At 41.0% G+C, this 22,255-nt stretch overlaps 1 protein-coding gene across 1 annotated transcript in view; it reads left to right on the top strand.

Annotated features, from left to right (window-relative positions):
* Positions 1 to 21,045, top strand: part of LOC126473181 (tektin-3-like) — a 154,764-nt gene extending 133,719 nt beyond the window's left edge. Inside the window, exons 8-10 of the mRNA XM_050100069.1 lie at positions 7,286 to 7,508; positions 20,521 to 20,675; positions 20,835 to 21,045. Coding sequence (XP_049956026.1) covers positions 7,286 to 7,508; positions 20,521 to 20,675; positions 20,835 to 21,045 — 589 coding nt within the window. The remainder of the gene's footprint in view (positions 1 to 7,285; positions 7,509 to 20,520; positions 20,676 to 20,834) is intronic.
* Positions 21,046 to 22,255: the final 1,210 nt, after the last annotated feature.

Here is a 22,255-nt window from a genome sequence, read left to right as displayed (position 1 = left end):
GCTGAAGCTGGTCCAAATGACGCACTGCAACACCCGTGTCCGTCTGGATTTCATACAGGCGTCTGCCACGGTGTCGTAAGATGCGGCCCGGGCTCCATTTTGGCCGCCTGCCATATCCCGTACCCAGATGAGGTCGTCGGCGGTGAACCGGCCAAGTGAAGGCACCCGCGGCCGTGAGGTGGAAGGCCGCAGAAGATGAAGTAGCGTGCGGGGCTGTCGGCCATGTAAGAGCTCAGTCGGGCTGTGGTCGTCCATGGGGGTGAAACGGTAAGACGCCAGAAACTGGAGACGCGCATCAGCAGCAGCAGAAGAAGTCAGAAGTTTCCGCATCTGAGCCTTAAATGTGCGGACCAGTCATTCAGTCTCACCTGGATTGTGGATGGAACGGCGGGGCCGTGACATGCATAACGCCGTGACGAGCACAAAAATCTGCAAATTCGGATGAGGCAAATTGCGGACCATTATCAGTAACAAGAGTAGAGGGGAGGCCTTCCAAAGAAAAAATGCGGGCAAGGGCACTGGTGGTTGCCGCGGTGGTAGGCGACGTGCAACGGACAATGAAAGGAAAGTTAGAGTAGGCGTCAATTACGAGGAGCCAATAAGTACCTAAAAAGGGTCCCGCAAAGTCAGCATGAATGTGCTCCCAGGGCTTCTCAGGCAAAGGCCACGGTGACAAAGATGACTTCGGGGCAGTGGCCTGTGACGCATAAGGGCCGCAGGCAGCGACCATGTGTGCTATTTCAGAGTCGATGCCAGGCCAATACACATGACGGCGCGCCAGAGATTTTGTGCGAGACACACCCCAGTGCCCTTGGTGAAGGAGGCGCAAGACCGAAGCACGCAAAGACGCAGGTACCACAACACGCGGCGAAGCATTGTCAGTGGAAAGGAGGATAACACCATCCCTAGCCATGAGGCGGTAGCGCAAAGCGTAGTAGTTTCGCAACGAATCAGAAGTCTTAGCGGACAGGCGATCTGGCCACCCCTTCTGAATACAGCGTGAAACCTGGGAGAGGGTAGGGTCAGAACCTGTAGCAGCCGCCAGCCTGTCCCCAGTGATGGGGAACCCGTCCACAACCCGCTGCTCGGCAACATCCAGGTGGAAACACAAAAGTTTGTCCCTATCGAATGCCTGATCAGGACCCATGGGAAGGCGAGACAGAGCATCAGCATTTGCATGTTGAACCGTTGGCCGGAAATGAATCTCATAATTGAAACGAGACAAATAAAGAGCCCAACGCTGGAGGCGGTGTGCAGCCTTGTCGGGAAGTGACGTTGATGGATGAAACAAGGAAACAAGTGGTTTGTGATCCGTAACAAGATGAAATTTGGAGCCATAGAGAAAAAACACCAAACTTATGAAAAGCATAAATAATGGGCAAAGCTTCTTTTTCAATTTGAGAATACTTTTGTTGAGCATTCGTGACCGTTTTGGAGGCATAAGCAATGGGTTGTTCCAAACCGTCAGAAAAACAGTGCGCAAGGACTGCACCGACCCCGTATTGAGAGGCGTCTGTGGCAAGAACAAGATGACGGCCAGGTCGATAAGTAGCCAGGCACGGGGCCTGTTTCAGCATAGTCTTCAATTTCTGGAAAGCTGCATCGCATGACGCGGACCAGTGAAAAGGCACGTGTTTATGCAACAGGCGATGAAACGGCTGAGCCACCGAAGCCGCAGATGGTAAAAACTTGTGATAGTATGCTATTTTCCCCAAGAAGGCCTGCAGTTCCTTAGCAGATGTAGGGCGAGGAAGGGCATCGATTGCAGTGACAGTTTGCTGAAGCGGACGGATACCATCCCGAGAGAGTTGAAACCCCAAGTACGTGATAGATGCCTGAAAAAATTGTGATTTCTGAAGATTACACTTATGACCGGCAGTCTGTAAGACATGAAAAAGTGTGCAGAGATTTTGAAGATGTTCTTCGGTGGTGGAGCCAGTGACAACAATGTCGTCCATGTAATTGATACACCCAGGGACAGGGAGCAATAATTGTTCCAAGAATCGCTGAAAGAGAGCAGGGGCACTAGCAACCCCGAATGGCAAGCGTTGGTATTGATAGAGGCCAAAAGGCGTGTTAAGGACCAGAAACTGCCAGGAAGCAGCGTTGAGAGGAAGTTGATGATAAGCTTCTGACAGGTCAATTTTAGAAAAATACTGGCCTCCAGCAAGTTTAGTGAACAGTTCTTCAGGACGGGGCACAGGGTAAGTGTCGATGAGGCATCGAGCATTTACAGTGGCTAGAAATCGCCACAGAGACGAATATCACCATTTGGCTTAGCAACGACAACGACAGGAGAGGACCACTCACTGGAAGTGACAGGAAGCAAGACCCCTGAAGTAGTGAGACGATCCAACTCCCATTTTACCCGATCACGAAGGGCCACTGAAATGGGCTGAGCCCGAAAAAACTTAGGCCGAGCAGTGGGTTTGAGCGTGATATGAGCTTCAAAGTCGTTTGCACGGCCTGACCCAGGAGAAAAAAGGGACAAAAATGTCATCGACAAGGAATCCAGTTGAGCATAAGGAATAGCATCAGATACAATATTGACAGAGTCATCTATGGAGAACCCAAAAACGCGAAAGGCATCGAAACCAAAAAGATTTTCTGCGTTGCTCTGGTCGACCACAAATATGGGAACAGTGCAAACGACGGATTTGTAAGATACCTTAGCATGAAACTGTCCCAAGAGAGAAATCTTCTGTTTATTGTATGTCCATAATTGCCAAGTGACAGGTGACAGGAGTGGAGAACCCAACTGAAGATACGTCTGAGAATTAATTATAGTGGCAGCAGAACCGGTATCCACCTGCATGCGAACATCTCGACCAAGGATTTGGACAGTGAGGAATATCTTCCCTGAAAGGGAAGAAGTACAATTGACAGACAACACAGAATCAGAATCAGCATCATGTTCATGAACATCATGTATGCGGTTGGATTTGCAAACGGAAGACACATGACCTTTCTTTTTGCAATTGTGACACACAGCCCAACGTTGGGGACAATCCTCGCGTGAATGTTTTGTAAAACATCGCGGACATGAAGGAAGTTGCCGGGGGTTTTGCTGCAGTTTCTTAGCGGGTTGTTTACAGTTAGGCCGAGGCTGCACTGCGGCCACATCAGCCGGCGGGGATGCACCGCACGCGTCGTCAGCAGCGCACAGAGGTTGTATTTCCCCAACATCACCCCACGCCTCTATTTGCGCCCTAGCGGCGCGAGAAATTTCAAAAGACTGCGCAATGGAGAGAACTTCTTCTAGAGTCGGATTTGCCAACTGAAGGGCACGTTGCCGAACTTCTTTGTTGGGTGCCGACCGGATAATAGCATCCCGTACCATGGAATCGGCATAGGATTCTTTGTGAATGTCAGTAACAAATTGACACTTTCGACTGAGGCCGTGAAGTTCAGCAGCCCAAGCGCGATAGGATTGATTCGGTTGTTTTTGACAACAATAAAAGGCAACACGAGAGGCTACCACATGCGTTTGCTTTCGAAAATAGACAGACAGAAGTGAGCACATTTCAGCAAAGGACAAAGACGCAGGATCCTTCAAAGGAGCCAATTGCGACAACAACCAATACATTTGAGGTGAAATCCAGGAAAGGAAGAGAGACTTACATGGTTGTTCGTCTGTGACATGAAATGCCAAGAAGTGCTGTCGAACACATTTTTCATAATCAGACCAGTCTTCCGCCATCTCATCGTAAGGAGGAAAAGGAGGTATAGCCAACGACGAGAAACGCCCCGCATTTGACGCCGCGATGAAATCGCGAATCGCCGCTGTTAGAAGCGTTTGCTATTCAAGGAGATTTTGCAATAATTGCTCGACAGTAGCCATGGAAACCTGTGGGTCAACGGTGAAAAGGAAAAATCCCATCCGTGTCGCCAATTGTTATAACGTCAAGTTTAACAGATATATTTCAGAACGACACAACACATATAAGTCACAGAGTAAGTTGACGAGCAAAATGTGTACACGTTAGCATTCGAATGAGCACTGAGTCCCAGTCTAGCGGCCGCTGCTCAGCTGGCCGCTTAGGTGGCGCAGCTGCTGCATGGCTGGCAGACAGTGCCGCACGTAGAGGACGTGCGTAATTGCGCGGCGGCGCTTTGAATGATCGGCGAGTCACAACAGTCTGTCAAAGATTAGGCCACAGCATTGCAGGAGGAGTCTAGTGGTGGTGCGCAAACATGCAGTGCATGGGGAATTACCTGAACACTGGACATGCCTGTGAACATGGTCCTTAAAATCCAATGAAACATCCTATATTGCTATCCATACAAAATCACCCATGTTCAGGATTGCTTCCTGCTGAACTACCAGCAAGACAAACATTCGGTCTGGAATTTCTAGCTGGCATGCATGTGGACTTAGGACATTTTGTGGGAAGACGAAGCCCATTTCCATCTCCAAGAATATGAAAATTTGCACACACGTCAACCAGTACCATTCCATTTTGCAAAAATGACTGTGTTGAGTGGGTTAACACTATGAGAGTCTTTATGCACCAACATCCAGTGTCATCCCAAGTCTGCAACAGTGGATGTGTGGGTAGGATCATTTTTATTCCAGATGGCGCTCCTCTGCACATTGCAAGCAAGCGAAGTGGCTACTGCAGAGGCTTTTCAGAAATGCTAGAATTATCAGCCATCATTTCCCTACAGCTTGGTCATCCAGATCATCCAATCTTTACCCGTGTGAAAACTGGCTGTGTGGTTATCTAAAAGTTGATGTGCTCTGAGTACATACATAACTGAATTGAAGGCACGCATTGTGCACTTCATTCTGATTGTGATCCACAAGACAGTCTGATGTGTTGTGGAATGTGCTGTTTGTCGATCTCAAGTTGCAGCTGAAAATGGTGGACAGCATATTGAGCATGTCTTTCACCAGTCTCATGAGAATTAGAAAGTGATGTCATTGTGCTTTTCATGTAGTTTTTGGATGTGGAAAATTGAAAACTGATGTCATTTTGTTTTGTATGTGGTTTTTGGTTTCCAGACAATTAAAAACCAGTTTTTGACATCCAGTCTGGTAGTACCTAGCCAGGGTGGATGGGCTTACGTAACTAACAGTGTCACAACTGTTGATTGTTGAATTTGTGCAGTGATGCTCAGATGGTGTAATTTACAGCAAAACCATAGCCATTGTATTCCAGTTCATTTGCTGTTTGTACCGAACCCCTTTATTTTAAAAAGCGTACAATGTAATTTAGTGGCAAATTTTTTGTTAATTTTTTTTTATTCCATGACGTTGCCCCCTACATCAGTAGTATGCTGTTCAGATTTGACTATGAGAGTCTTTGTGCACCAACATCCAATGCCATTCCAACCCTACAACAGTGTGTATGTGTGGATAGGATCATTGTTATCAAGATGATGCTCCTCTGCACATTGCACAGCAAGTGAAGTGGCTGCTGCAATGACATTGATTTGGTTATTCTGGGAAGTGGTTCTCTTTCTTGAGCATTTTGAAACAGGAACCTTAATTAGGAGCACCCTGAAGTTTTAAGTGATACACCACATTAAATGTCTCTTCAGACTGAATCATTTTTAGTTGTTTCATTGTGCTAAAATGTTGGTAAATGTGGCTTCATTTGGAAAAAAACACATTTCCACTCATTTTAAGTCCTTCATTTAGTAGCCTAAATAGTTAGCTACAACAAATGAACTGCTTCTTATCACCTAACAATGATTGTTTTACTTACCTTCATTCCTTTGTTTATAGATGAAATAATCTTGTCTGCCATTCTGCACTGCATTTCATTAAATTTTGGACAGTTAAATAGTTTGTTTTCAAGCTCATGTTCCAATTTTTTGCTTAATAATTTGCACACTGAACTCATATTGTGCTGTTTTCAGATTCACAGTAAGCTGCAGTTATTTGCAAGAGAGTAAATCTCACTAGAACTCGGGCACATTGCCCTCACAAAAAGGAACTTGCTAATAATGGTAACGGGACATTTTTCATGCAGGTATTTCCTCTCTTCATTTGTGAAACTCTCACTAGGTGGTGATACTTATGTTACAATATTCTGGTGTACTCTGGTGAGATAGCTACAAAATTATTCCCATAGTGAATAGAATTGCCAGTTCCAGAAAAAAATCTATCTAAAACGCTATAGAAACGTTGATACTTAACAACAGTTAATAACACATGAAACCATAGAGATATACAGAGACATGGCTCTGGTGGTGAAGTTTCAGCTGCTCTGTTCATTCCCTTTTTATGTAAACAACAGAACTTGAAAATAATGTGAAAATTAGTGGGACACTCTTAGGCTCTGCTAGTTGAGCCTTCAGGAGGCTCATAAGAGGTGTACTCTGTGGAAGAAATGCCCCCAAGACCCTACTACATATATCTAACCATCATATCAAGGTGCAGCCTTAAGACTAGCTTCTCCTGTTTGAAAAACATTGCTCAATATCAATTCCAGAAATTTTGATTGCTGTTATTCATGTGGGAAATATTTGGAATATGTCCTCATAATTTAAATTCTGTAATAGATTACAGAGAAATATATTTTGAGGTGTCTTTGTCTCAGAGCCTTTAACTACAAGCCACATCTGCTGTGACCGCTACCCATTCATGAGGGTTCTGGCAGTTCGGAAGACTTGAATGCTTGTAACCAAATACACATCATTTTATATCCTTCTACTTAGGACCACTTTCCTTTTTGTTGTGGGGATGGGAACCTGCCTTTGATCACAACCATTCATGCTGATACCATGCTGTATCTCACCCTGCTTTAGCTTTCCTTTCATACTCTGTCATTTTCTGTCCAGTCTGTCAGCCCTTATCCTCCAGCGTACCTTCATGCCTTTCTTATTCCACCCATTTTTGTGACTCAGTTTTCCAACTTTTTTCCCGTTTTGTGTTTGCCTTTTTTGCCATCTCTAACTTAAGAAAGTAGTAAGGTAGTGCATTATTTACTGCACTGGGCTCATATGTAAGAAGAGTGGGATTCAAACACTGTCTGACCATCCAGATTTACTTTTGTCTATTTTGTTGTGTCATTTAATCCCATGTTTTTTTTAAAAAAAAAAAAGGTCTTTTGTTTAATAGTCTATAATTCATGATCCCACAACACTGCTGACACCTTTCCCTTTGTCTTCATCTCTCTTGTTTCCATCTATTGCATAGGTCCTAATTTGTGTGTTCCTGTCAACTGTGTTAGAGGCCACTGCCCTTGTATGTAATTCTGGGTAAGCCAACTTATTTATGTGTGTTAAACATATTTGTATTTATTTTTCTGTGATGCATGAGTTATTCATATTTCAGGGTGACTGTTCCAGAAACATGGGCTGAGAATAGTAATCGCATAATCCAACGATCACAAAATGAGCGTTTTAAGTCTTCACAGTCTCGTTCTGACAGTGATAATCTTATAAATGCCTGTGCAAATGAAATCTGGAATTCATGGAATGCTACAAATAATTCATTGGCAAACAGGTCATCAGAAATACTGGAAGCAAAGAATAAATTACAAATGCATTTACACAAGGTAATTTTCTGTTGAACAACCTTAAATCATCATCATGATTTACTAATTTGTCTGAAAAATAGTCAAAATAAATCAATGACCAAATCATAGTACAAGTATGCATTTATGTCAAAGTATGTTAGTAGTTTGACTTATGCACATGTTTTGTAAAGAAAACATTGTGTATTTTGAGAAGAGGTAATACTAAAAATATTTCCTATAATCGTAGGTCCAGAAACACATAACTTTCTGAGATTCGAAATCTTATCCATATGGGAAGTTGAAAAACATTTCATTTCTTACATGAGCACATTCATTGTATTGGTACTCTGTCAACTGGACCAAAAGAGTTCAGTTACTCTAGGTACACATTAGTCTGAACATTAGGTAGACAATAGCCAGTTGTGTTGTTTCAGTTGTCTAGCACTGTTGTTTCAGTCATGTTAGTGAGTGTTACTTTACAGTAAATTACTTGCAATCTTGAGTGTATCATGGTGTCTTATCTACCTATAGAAATGGCTTCAGTTTTGCCCTTACTACTGTATTATTATGCTGCTTGCATGTACAAATTGTTCAGCACTCTGTCTTTTTCATTTCCACTACTACTCCATAGGTAATATCGTGGATGTGATTTTCTGCTGTTGTCTAGCAAATGAAAGTAGCTTGTGAGCCTGTGCCCTCTTTACAGAAAAATATCCATGTTGTTAGGTACCATCTTATTAGCTGTTTATCATGTATAAAGTAAAGGCACTACAAATGTCAAAATTGTAACAGTAAATTTCTTAAGCATTGGTAACAAAGTTCCTCAATTTATCACCCTGCAGGAAAGTTGTCATGCTCAGATTGTACTGGGAACCAAGAGCTGGATGAAACCGAACTCAAAACTCCAAAATATTTAACAATGCATGAAATATATTTGAAAAATACAGGTAGGACTCAATTGGAAGGGGACTCTCCAATGCAGATGACAAAAATATTGTGTCTATTGAGGTCAAAATTGAAAGTGACTGCAGAGTTATCTGCACGTGAGTAACTGGCTTAGGTGATGTTGGTTAATCATTACATAATTTTACCAGCCAGCCATTTCCACTATAGCAGTTTGTGATATCATTCAAAAAAGTCTACACTAAGTAGCCTGGAAGGACTCTGGTCATTCCATATCAGTTGGAGGTGACTTAAACCTACCGAATATAGTCTAGGTATCTATGATTCTTTGAAGATGGTAATGAACAGACAGTCTTGTAAAGCAGCTCTGAACATGTGTCCGAAAACTGTCTTGACCAGCTACTTAGACAGCCCATACACAATGGAAACATTTTAGACCTGGTAACAACAACCAGCCCTGATAGGTCTTTATACTGACAGTGTCAGTATAGAGACAGGGATTAATGATCATGAGATCATCATGGTGACAATCGATACTTGAGATAATAAATCCATCCAGAAGGTTAGGAGAATTGTTATCCTGGAAAGATCAGATAAACAGTTGTTAGCGTCCTATTTGTACAATGAATGGAGGTACAGAAATTGCGTGCAGAGTTCAAAATGAATGTAAATGGTCCTCCAGGGAGTCAAATAAGTGGATGAAGAACTGAAAAGACCCACCAAGGTTTTATAACAAAATTTGGAAAATGCTGTGGAAGTAGAGAGTGTTGAGTCTGTTCAAAAAAGAACCAAAAATATCAACAGGTGTGAGTAGGTAGAATGATGTGAGAAGCATACAACTTCCCGTGTTATACCTCAGCAAAAAATCTCACTGATAATCCAAGAAACTTCCGATCCTTTGTAAAGTAACTGAACAGGTTGAAGGCTTCTATCCACTCACTCATCAAACATCCTGGTGTACCAACAGAAGAAAGCAAAAGGAAAGCTAAAGTTTTAAATTTCACTTGTAAAAAGTCATTCACTCAGGAGTATCATGCAGACATACTATTGCTTGACCGCTGCACAGGTCCCCTTATGGAGGACATAGAAATAGGCATCCCTGGTATTGAAAAGCAACCAAAAGAGATGAACACAAATAAATCAAGATGGAATCTCAGTTCATTGTTAACAGAGTGTACTCTCGGCATTGGCCCCTTACTTAGCTTGCATTTATCACGAATCTCTCAACCAATGCTAACTTCCAAATGATTGGACAAAAGTGCAGGTGACTCCTGCATATAAGAAGGGTGAAAGAATGGACCCGCAAAATTACAGACCAATATCCTCAACAATGGTTTGTTGCTGAATTTGCGAGCACATTCTAAGTTCAGATATAATAAATTTCATTGAGACTGAAAAGCTTCTGTCCACAAATCATCACAGATTTAAAAAGCATCCATTGTGTGAAAGTCACCTCCAGCTGAGCAAGGTGGCACAATGGTTACCACACTGAACCTGCATTTGGGAGGACGATGGTTCAAATCCATATCCAGTCATCCTGATTTAGGTTTTCTGTGATCAGGCAATGCTGGGATGGTTCCTTTCAAAGGGCATGACGGATTTCCTTCCCCATCCTTCCCTCATCTGATAGGACCAATGACCTTGCTGTTTGGTCCCATCCCCCAAATCAACAAACCAGCCAAACTCATCTTGCCCTTTTATCATATGATATCCTGCAAACCATGGGTAAAGGACAACACGCAGATTCCACATTATTAGATTACCAGAAAGCATTTGACACGGTACCCCACCACAGACTGTTAATGAAGTTACGAACATATGGAATATGTTCCCTGAGATGTGAATGACTCAAAGACATAATAAGTGATAGAACTCAATATGTTGTCCTGGATAGTAAGTGTTCATTAGGGACGAAGGTATCATCAGGATTGTCACAGGAAAGTGTTATAGGACCATCTTGTTGTCTACATACATAAATGATCTGACAGACAAAGTGAACAGCAATGTGCAGCTATTTGCTTATGGCGCAGTTGTATACAGGAAGGTATCTTCGTTGAGTGATAGTAGGAAATACAGGATGACTTAGACAGAATTTCTGTTTATTGTGATGAATTGTAGCCTGCTTTAAATGTAGAATAAATAAGTTAATGCAGATGCTTAGGAAAAACAATCATGTATTGTTTGAGTACAGTATTAGTGGTGTGCTGCTTGACTCAGTCACATTGATTAAAAATCTAGTCGTCAAGCTATGTGAAATGGAACAAGCATGTAAGGTCAGTATTAGGGAAGGTGAAAGTCAGCTGGAGAGAATTTTAGGGAAATGTACCTCATTTGTAAACAAAGAACCAGCACAAACCATTTTTGAGTGCTGCTTGAGTGTTTGGAATCCCCACCAGCTTAGATTAAAGGAAGACATTGAAACCATTTGGAGCAGTGCTGCTAAATTTGTTAATGGTAGTGTTGATCTATACGTGAGTATTACAGAACTCAAATGTTTTGTGAACTCAAATGTGAATACACGAAGGGAAGACAGTATTCATTTCATGATATGCTATTGAGAAAATTTAGAGAACTGGCATTTGCAGCTGACTGCAGGCTGGTTCTACTGCACCAACATACATTTTGCATAAGGATTATGAAGACAAGACAAGAGAAGAGAAATTAGGGCTTGAACAGAGGTATATAGACAGTTGTTTTTCTCTCACTCCATTTACAAGCGAAACAAAAAATGACTGATAGTGGTGCACAGTGTCCTCTGCCATGCACCTTATGGTGGCTTGAATAGTATAGTTGTAGATGTACAAGTAGTCTGGTATTATTTTATCAGTGGCCTCTTATATACAATTGAAAATTGGCCTTTCCAGTAATTAAGATGTCATGTTGAGTAGAGAGATAGATAAGTACTTATCCACCTCATTTCCTCCTTTGCCTGATTTCAAAACTCCAATTACTGTAGCTTTATCATACATCTTGGGTAGTTTTCCAATTCTCAGTATTTCATTGAAGAAGTCTGTGTTATTTCATCCAGGTGCCTGTGCTTTAAGGAAACTCAAATACTCTCCTTTATTAAACTTCAGAGTGCTCAGAGGGAATTTGAGTTTGTGTATGTTGAAATCAAATGCATAGTGAGGGTGAAATTCAAACAAAATCTCTTTGCATGTAGTGATTTCTTCACATTCTATTAACATGCTGTGACCATGTACTTCTGAAACTTTTATTTATCTCGCATTAACTGCATTAGCATTTACATTTGTCTTGCTTCTTGGTATATGTGGAACTGTACCAAGTTTCGTTTTAAAGTTCCTGGCTTTACAGCTGGAATGCATCTAATTCAGTCCAGCTATGGATTTATGTTAATCATGTCTTCTGTTTTAGTTGAAAGCCTTCAATAGATCATCATTTATTATGTATTACTGCTGATATTGTGTGTGCAATTTGTGACATTATTGTGTCTGTCCAGGTACATATAGACATTGAAATCCAAGTGGTATGAACTTTTTTCTTTGTAGACACCTTGTATAGTAGTAGATTATTATTTCTCATTTTTTATCTGTCGAGTAATTATCATGGAAGAAATATTTTTGATAATACACTCCTGGAAATTGAAATAAGAACACCGTGAATTCATTGTCCCAGGAAGGGGAAACTTTATTGACACATTCCTGGGGTCAGATACATCACATGATCACACTGACAGAACCACAGGCACATAGACACAGGCAACAGAGCATGCACAATGTCGGCACTAGTACAGTGTATATCCACCTTTCGCAGCAATGCAGGCTGCTATTCTCCCATGAAGACGATCGTAGAGATGCTGGATGTAGTCCTGTGGAACGGCTTGCCATGCCATTTCCACCTGGCGCCTCAGTTGGACCAGCGTTCGTGCTGGACGTGCAGACCGCGTGAGACGACGCTTCATCCAGTCCCAAACATGCTCAATGGGGGACAGATCTGGAGATCTTGCTGGCCAGGGTAGTTGACTTACACCTTCTAGAGCACGTTGGGTGGCACGGGATACATGCGGACGTGCATTGTCCTGTTGGAACAGCAAGTTCCCTTGCTGGTCTAGGAATGGTAGAACGATGGGTTCGATGACGGTTTGGATGTACCGTGCACTATTCAGTGTCCCCTCGACGATCACCAGTGGTGTACGGCCAGTGTAGGAGATCGCTCCCCACACCATGATGCCAGGTGTTGGCCCTGTGTGCCTCGGTCGTATGCAGTCCTCATTGTGGCGCTCACCTGCACGGCGCCAAACACGCATACGACCATCATTGGCACCAAGGCAGAAGCGACTCTCATCGCTGAAGACGACACGTCTCCATTCGTCCCTCCATTCACGCCTGTCGCGACACCACTGGAGGCGGGCTGCACGATGTTGGGGCGTGAGCGGAAGACGGCCTAACGGTGTGCGGGACCGTAGCCCAGCTTCATGGAGACGGTTGCGAATGGTCCTCGCCGATACCCCAGGAGCAACAGTGTCCCTAATTTGCTGGGAAGTGGCGGTGCGGTCCCCTACGGCACTGCGTAGGATCCTACGGTCTTGGCGTGCATCCGTGCGTCGCTGCGGTCCGGTCCCAGGTCGATGGGCACGTGCACCTTCCGCCAACCACTGGCGACAACATCGATGTACTGTGGAGACCTCACGCCCCACGTGTTGAGCAATTCGGCGGTACGTCCACCCGGCCTCCCGCATGCCCACTATACGCCCTCGCTCAAAGTCCGTCAACTGCACATACGGTTCACGTCCACGCTGTCGCGGCATGCTACCAGTGTTAAAGACTGCGATGGAGCTCCGTATGCCACGGCAAACTGGCTGACACTGACGGCGGCGGTGCACAAATGCTACGCAGCTAGCGCCATTCGACGGCCAACACCGCGGTTCCTGGTGTGTCCGCTGTGCCGTGCGTGTGATCATTGCTTGTACAGCTCTCTCGCAGTGTCCGGAGCAAGTATGGTGGGTCTGACACACCGGTGTCAATGTGTTCTTTTTTCCATTTCCAGGAGTGTATGTGTTACAGGCAATATGGTGTATGTCAGTTTGATTCATTACTAAATCAACTTTATAATCTTTTGAAGGACTAATTGGAGTCAATGTCAAATAGTTTATGGGTGCAGGAAGAGATTAATGAAGTTTCCACATCCAAAAAGTATCATATGTTCAGAAACCAATAAATCAATATTGTTAGTATCCATATGGCATAAATCGAGAGTTACTGTATATCATGTGCATTCAACAAAGTGCTATCATACTTCTGTTAAGAAAATTGAAGATTTATTTGCTGAGCTAACTGAATGTAACTAAAATGGCTTTGGGTGGAGAACCACTGTTTACACTTGTAAATGGCTGTAATGTCTAACTACAACAAATGGAAATTTATGATAGAAATTGTACCTAAAACGTGAGGGACTGTGAGAAAAAATTGCTGGCACTGGTGAAGACCCAAAGTAGGTACAGAAAGTATTATCAAAAATAAATTTAAGTTTAAATTCATCTGGATATTCAAAACATTAAGGAGCACAGCAAAATTTACAATATACATTCAAAAATAAGAGTTCATCTAGTCATATTGGGCTGCTACAGTGCTTTATAAATGTATGATTGGATTCTGAGAAAAATATGGAAGCATGTTTGTCATAAGTGATGCCACTTGCTCAACAAATTTGGAGCATTGTTGAGAAAATGAATGATGATTTGGTAGCCGAAATCATATGAAGTGCACTTCCTGCAGATTTCGAACCTGTGATTATGGTGAGTGAGGAGTCAGGTGTTAATATTACTAGTGATTTAATATGTCAGTAGTTATTCTAAAAATCAAAGAAATGTCATATTGCTTCGGCAAATGAAGCTACAGATTCAGTGTTAGCAGCAAGTAAGCAAAACATAAACACCAGAAGTCAAACTTCAGTTGCTATTCATATTTGTTTAAATGTTGTAAATGTCAGAAAATTGGTTGTAAGGTGAATGGGTGTAGATCTAAGAAGGAACTAAATAAATGTTCAAATTCTATACGTTCATCTAGAAGTTACTGCCAATAACAGGAATAACCAGACAACTATTAATGATGTTGCATATGTTCTAGGTCTGGGAACAACTTGCTGTCACTTAATTAAATGACAAGATATGGATTGTGCATATTGTTCAATGATGTACAGTGTGGTATATATGACAAAAGTGATATTATCATCTCTGAACATCAGTTTAGATCCATGTATTTCTTGTATAAAAGAAAGACAGTCTTGTCAATCTTTTCCTAAAACATCAAATATAAGAGAAGAATATCTCTCAACACAGTACATTCCAGTGTTTGTGGACTAATGAGCGTGTCTTTGTGGGAAGGAGCACAGTTTCTTCTCACTGTTGCTGATGATATGTCAAGAAAGTCATTCAGTCACATGCTAAAATCAACAAAAAATCTGTGATACTTTCTTCAGTTGAAAGCATGAGTAGAAAATGAAAATGGTCTAAAATTAAGATAGTGGAAAAGAATTTGTCAGCCAGCATATGAAGTCATTCCTAATGGTAAATGAAATTTGACATGAAATGACAATTCTTTACACACCAGAACAAAATGGAGTTGTGAATCTTGTATCGGACCATCACTGAAAAGGCAGGATCAACATTGACAGTTCCAGGACTATGAAAACAGTTTTGTGCTGAAGCCATTAACACAGCAATTTATCTCTAGAATCGATCTTCAACAGCAATTGTTAAAATGTTACTCGTGAAGAACTATGGAGCAGTCCTTGAATAAATCTGAGCCACTTACTAATCTTTGGGTGTCAAGCATTTGTGCATGTACAGAAAGACAAATGAACAAAGTTAGAAGACAAATACAAATAACTTACCAGTGTTGGACATTGTGAAGATTCTAAAGAATATTGTGGAGTTGATCCAGATTCACTAAAGACAGTTGTGAAGTGCTATCAAGTGTAGTTTATAGAAAATTGGAAATGAAACTGTGGGAACAGCATCAAGAACTGTATTCTGATTGACAATTATGGTATGGAGCAACACTCAACTGGAGGCAGTACATAACATTGTTGGAAAGGCAGTGGAACCAACACAACCTGCTGATGTTGATAGAAATGCAGTTTATCTTGAATTAGTACAAAGTGACATGGAGCAGACTGTGAATGGCAATGTTGACAGGGACACTGAACAATCAGATACAAAACCTGTGCAGTCAGAAAGTAGAAAATCATCATGTCAAAAAATACTGAATCCCAAATATTTTTATTACAATTTTGCTTGCTGTACTAATATTCCTGAGCCAAATTCACATAGAGAACCAATGAATCATGGTGATTATGAAAAATGGAAGGAAACCTTAAACTACAGATGTAAGTCATTGCTTGAAAACGAGACATGGACATTGACCAATTTACCAACAAGTAGAAGGGCAATAAAATCAAAATGAGTATTCAAAGTCAAGCAAATATCAGATGGTGGAATTAAATGTTTTGTCACAAAAGGTTATTTCCAGATACAAGGAGTGGACTCTGATGAAATATTCTCACCTGTAATTTGTCAGTGTTGACTTCGCACACTGTTAGATTTAGCAGCAGAATTTGATCTTGACATGGTACACATGAACGTTTGAACAACATTCCTATATGGTGATCTTGATGAAAAGGTTTTCATTCATCAACCTGAGCGCTACATGAAGAAGAGAAAGGAGACTAAATTTATTGTTTAAAATAGGTTTTACATGTTTGATATCACAAATTGGGTGTAATGTTATGTAAACTGCACCTAAAGAAGTCAGAATATGGTCAATGAATTTACTACAGAAATAAGAAGCAAAATATGTTCATTCTGGCCGTTTATGTAGATGACTTGATCATCTTCTGAATAGAAATAGTAAGTGGATGAAAAAATTGAAGAAAGAATTGATGAATCAATTTAATAGGAGAGATCTCAACAAATTCAGTTGGTGTCTTGACATGAGACTAAAATGAGATAGAAACAAGAGATGAATAGCATTGGCAAACATATTCAGGAAATTTGGTGTGGAAGACTGGAATCCCATTGCACATCCACTCAAACCTGTTTTGAAGATAACAAAAATGTGAAGAAAGATTGACAGATAAAAAATAACTTGTGCATTCCTTATCAGCCAACCTTTGCGTCACCCGTCATGCTCATGGCATAAGACGGGACTTTGTGTTTTGGGGATGAAAGTAGACTCAACTCAAATTATGAAAAAATCCACTGAGAAACAGTCAAACTAATTATAAGATGCATCAAAGGCACAGCGAATACAGGACTAACTTTTTGAAAAAGTGGAACAACCAAAACTGAAGGCTTCTGCGGTGCCAATTATGCATCACATCTCAATCAATGGCTAGTATATTTTTATGTTAGTCAGGACAGAAATTTCATGGCATTCAAAATGGCAAGAAATAGTTTGTCAGCTGCACAAGCAGAATACATAGCCCTATCAACAGCAGTGTAAGAAGCAATATACCTTCAAGGATTGCTGTGTGAAGTGTGTTTTAAACACAGTCAAAAATCAGTAATTGCACTCTGTTCTATTGGAGGTTCCATTGTATTGAGTCACAATGGTGCATCATGCACAAAAATAACACATCAATGTGAGGCAGCACTGTATCCTTGAGTTCATGAATGCAAAAAAAGTTCAGTGTCAAGTCAAGCAGTAATGCCAAGCAGCAAGATATTTTGTTACGAAGGCACTGCCAAAGGTTAAGCATCACTGGTGCTGCTGAGCAGTGCAACTTTTGGAGTTTACAAATTAACATTTCAAGAAGATGCTGGTATGTTGGGAACAATTATGTTTTTTTCTTTGTAGGTACATTTTACAGTAGTAGTGTGCTGTTTTTTATTTTTGATCTGTCTTGTAATTATCATGAAATAAATAGGTTTGATAATATGTGTACCTGGCAACATGGTGTATGCGAATTCCATTCATTCTATGTGTACTTAATAATGTGTTAAAAGGATTGATTGTAGGTAGGTAGGTAGGTAGTTAGCGTTTAACGTCCCGTCGACAACGAGGTCATTAAAGACGGAGCACAAGCTCGGGTTAGGGAAGGATTGGGAAGGAAATCGGCCATGCCCTTTCAAAGGAACCATCCCGGCATTTGCCTGAAACGATTTAGGGAAATCACGGAAAACCTAAATCAGGATGGTTGGAGACGGGATTGAACCGTCGTCCTCCCGAATGCGAGTCCAGTGTGGATTGATTGTAGTCAATATCCAACAGATTTCAAACAAAATCTCTTTGAATGTATTTTATTTCTTTACAGTTCATTAATGTGCCTTGTCCAGTTTCATTTTTGAAACTTTTATTTATCTCGCAGTAACCGCATTACATTTATGTGTGTGCTGCTTCTTGGTGTACGTGGAAATGTACTAAGTTCCCTTTTAAAATTCCAGGTTGTATAGTTGTAATGCATTTAATTCAGCCTGACTGTGGACTTGTACTCATTATGTCTTCTGTTTTGATTCAGGGCCTTAATATACACTATGTGATCAAAAGTATCTGGACACCTCCAAAAACATACATTTTTCGTATTAGGTGCATTGTGCTGCCACCTGCTGCCACCTACTGCCAGATATTCCATATCAGCGATCTCAGTAGGCATTAGACATCATGAGAGAGCAGAATGGGGCACTCCGTGGAACTCACGGACTTCGAACGTGGTCAGGTGATTGGGTGTCACTTGTGTCATACATCTGTACGCAAGACGTCTACACTCCTAAACATCCCTAGATCTGCTGTTTCCAATGTGATAGTGAAGTGGAAATGTGAAGGGACACATACAGCACAGAAGTGTACAGGCCAACCTCATCCATTGACTGAAAGAGACTGCCGACAGTTGAAGAGGGTCGTAATGTGTAATAGGGAGATATCCATCCAAACCATCACACAGGAATTCCAAACTGCATCAGGATCAACTGAAGGTACTACAACAGGCGGGAGGTGAGAAAACTTGGATTTCATGGTTGAGTGGCTGCTCATAAGCCACACATCACACTGTTAAATACCAAACGACACCTCGCTTGGTGTAAGGAGCGTAAACATTGGACGATTGAACAGTGGAAAAATGTTGTGTGGAGTGACAAATCACGGTACACAATGTGGTGATCTGATGGCAGGGTGTGGGTATGGCAAATGCCCAGTGAACATCATCTGCCACTGTGTGTAGCGCCAACACCTAAAATTCGTGGTGTTGTTATGGTGTGGTCATGTCTTTCATGGAGGGGCTTACACCCCTTGTTGTTTTGCATGGCATTATCACAGCACATGGATACATTGATGTTTTAAGCACCCCCTTGATTCCCACTGTTGAAGAGCAATTCTGGGATGGCAATTGCATCTTTCAACACAATCGAGCACCTGTTCATAATGCACGACCTGTGGCAAAGTGGTTACATGACAATAACATCCCTGTAATGGACTGGGCTGCACAGAGTCCTGACCTGAATCCTATGGAACACCTTTGGGATGTTTTGGATTGACAACTTCATGCCAGGCCTCACTGACCGACATCAATGCCTCTCCTCAATGCAGCACTCCTTCAAGAATGGGCTGCCATACCCAAGAAACCTTTCAGCACCTCTTTGAACATATGCCTGAGTGGAAGCTGTCATCAAGGCTAGGGGTGGGCCAACACCATATTGACTATCAGCAATACCGATGGAGGGTGCCATGAACTTGTAAGTCATTTTCAGCTAGATGTCCAGATACTTTTGATCACATAGTGTAGCTTCACCTATTGTCACTGTGTGGTTTCTGATACTGTGTGTATAAAATATCTCATCATTATGTCTGTCCAGCTACATGCAGATATCAAAATCCATGTGGCATTAGATTTTAGAGTATCCACAAACCTATGATCATTGACTGGGATTGGAGAGATTCATTGGACAGTATCATAATCTCCCTTCTTAAACTGGTCTCAGTCTGCTTGTGGAAAGTTATCATCAAGGCTGCAGGACTGAGGTAACAAATGAAATTTTTATACCATACTGAATAGTCACTGGTCTGTGTTGATGTCTGAGAATGACTTGAGAACTTTCTTTTGTGTCGTACTTTCATTGCTGGATGTTGATGAGGAAACTGCACACAGGTTAGAAAAACTTAATGTGCCTAGATGCTTAGCATTTTAGATGAAGTGGAAACTGTTCACTTCCATTCAGCTCCTGAGTGCAGATCCAGTCCTGTTAACATACACTACAGGCTGACTGAAAGCCTACAGATTGATACATGGGATTGTAGATATTGATCATAGCAACATGGGCAAGCTCAACCACTAGGACAAATATATCTGCTGATCTGTGTTCATGAATTAATTTGGAATCTATATGTAGTGGCTTGATAAATATAGCACTTCCATAATGCTTGTTATTACCTCTCCCAACAATAGCATAGTCACATATTTTTCCCCTGCTGTAAAGATATGCTTCGTCTGTAGTGTAGGTCCCTGCATAACTATTACTACATCTACATTATTCTCCTGCATCATATGAGAGATATTTTCTCTTTGGTGGTGAGAGTGACTCAGTTTAAGTGTCACATTTGTAAGCTCTATGCAGGGTTATTATAGCAGTATACAAAGTGCTGAAAAAGATTACTTGTAAGTGTGTGTCATAGCATATCCTCAGTTGTTGTGTAGCATCTGTGAATTCGGTAAAAGGCTGTCAGTCCCATGTGGAGACTGAGATGTTTCAAACAGTAAAACCTGTAAGAAACTCAAGTTATAAATGAGCCACAAATACTGTAAAAAATGTGACATCTGTGTGAGAAAAATTAAAATACGTGGAAGTCTGTACACAGTGATGATAACAAAATGCTGGTTAAATGTCAATGTTTGTCAAGATCATTTGTATTACGTTCAGCTTGGCTTTAGCAAATATTTTCTGGGGGCCACATATTCTTCAGTATGATAGACTAACTTTTTTCTAAGTTGTTAATCATTAAGGCTTAAGGGTAGTAAAAAGACCAGCAGATCAATATCCAGACCACCTGTTATATTATGCTTTTGTTTTGAGGTCTGTTCTCTGTGGTAGCCAGAGAGGAGACACATCCTTTCAGGCTAATTATCTCCACAGTAGCCCTAAAACCTACACAAATCATGATAAATATAACTGTCAGTTTGTTATTAATAACATTTACAGGTACAGCAAGAAATATTTGATGTTGAAAAGCACATGGATATGTTGCGTAAGGCTATAATGGACAAGAGCAATCCCATGAAAGTTGCTCATACTCGCTTAGAAGCTCGCACTCACAGAAGAGATGGAGAACTTTGTCGTGACCCTGCCCAACAGAGGTAATTCTTTCTTAAACAACTTTTTTGAATTCAGTTGCTGAGTACCTGGCACTCAGAATCATAAGGAAGCTGAAGTCATTATTACACTAATATCCATTTCTGCTACAATGTATGTACTAACTGTAATCAAATTCTTATTTAAGTATGTGGCCATTTCAGGCTTGTGCAAGAAGTGGGTGAACTAGGTGAAAGCTTAGACCAACTCCACCGCAAGTTACAAGAAGCTGAAGCTCAGCATCAGCAGTTGCTCCGAACCCGAGCTGGTCTTGAGTCAGACCTGCAGATCAAAGTAAATTCATTGTTCATCGACCAAGATAAGTGTTTAGGAATGCGACGAAGTTTTCCCATCACAGCTACAATTAAATATTGAAGGTTGTCTTTTGCATGTTTATTATACATAACACTTTCATTTTCCTTAATATTCTTTCAGAATAAGTATCACTAAATGTAAGTGTGTGGTACATAGTATTTCGCTATTCCAACAAAAATCTTTTTTAATGGTAGTGATGCTACAGTTGTTTACTACAGTAAGAAACAGATACTACATTCAATAGATGGGATAAGTTGTTAAATTTACAGTACATCAGCTCCCTTAAAAATATTCTGGAGAAAGGACAGCAGATCCTGCGGCCAGAACAATGTTATGGTGGCGCAATTGACTTTTATGACTTTGACTCTAAAAAGATTAAAAGGAATGGCAAAGACTGGGACAGTTAAATGGCATAAAATACAGGATGAGAACAGAGAAAAGGACGGAAAATTATGGGCATGTAAGGCAGAAAAATAAAGCTTTACATTGTCATAAACTGTAATTTTTTAAATAATGCTTATATGCAGTGATAAATTCTGACACAATAATGATGGAGGAACAAAGAATGGATGAGGGCTTAATGAATACAAACATACTGTAGACAAGAGAGAGAGACATGTAAAAAAAAGGAATGAATATATCCTTGTGGTTGTGTAACTGTAAAATTGTGCAGCATGGCACATTTTTAAAAAGATAACTGCTGCTTGTGATAGTAGAGAAGCTGGCACTCTAAATAATGTATGTTCCTAGCAACTGAAATGGTATGTACATTGTTCTGTGACTATCTCTCTCAGCTTTCCAAAAACACGTTAGTTGGAAACTGTGGCTTACCCCTCATTTTTAACAGTTGAGTGTGTATTCCAGAAGAGGAAAGTATATGATTGCTTCCTTCTATGGTTCCTTCTTTAGGTAGTGAAATAACAGAGTGCGTAAAAAATATGCTTCTTTGGCTTCTATTTGAGTAGTGGATACCCAATGCCAGAGTTTTAGCGGAGATGTAGTCTTGGTTTTGAAAAATCTATTATGTGCATTAAGCTACTGATTTGAGGATTTACATTAGTTTTAATGTTTCTGGTATCAATAAACATTCAAAAACAGAAAACAGCCTCCTTTTCCATTGTCTACTTCATTCTACTACTAAATAAATAGTTCTGCATATGTTGTAAAATGTTAGGCCATTTTGAAAGTATCTACACAATGTGACAGTATTGCCACAGTTCCTTCGTACACATAAACAGTAATTAACAGATTCTCTTCCCAATCATAGACC

This window comes from Schistocerca serialis, chromosome 4, assembly GCF_023864345.2.
Source record: "Schistocerca serialis cubense isolate TAMUIC-IGC-003099 chromosome 4, iqSchSeri2.2, whole genome shotgun sequence".
Classification (NCBI taxonomy): domain Eukaryota; kingdom Metazoa; phylum Arthropoda; class Insecta; order Orthoptera; family Acrididae; genus Schistocerca; species Schistocerca serialis.
Note: the sequence above shows the minus strand (reverse complement) of the source record. Positions and strands in the feature narration are given on the sequence as shown.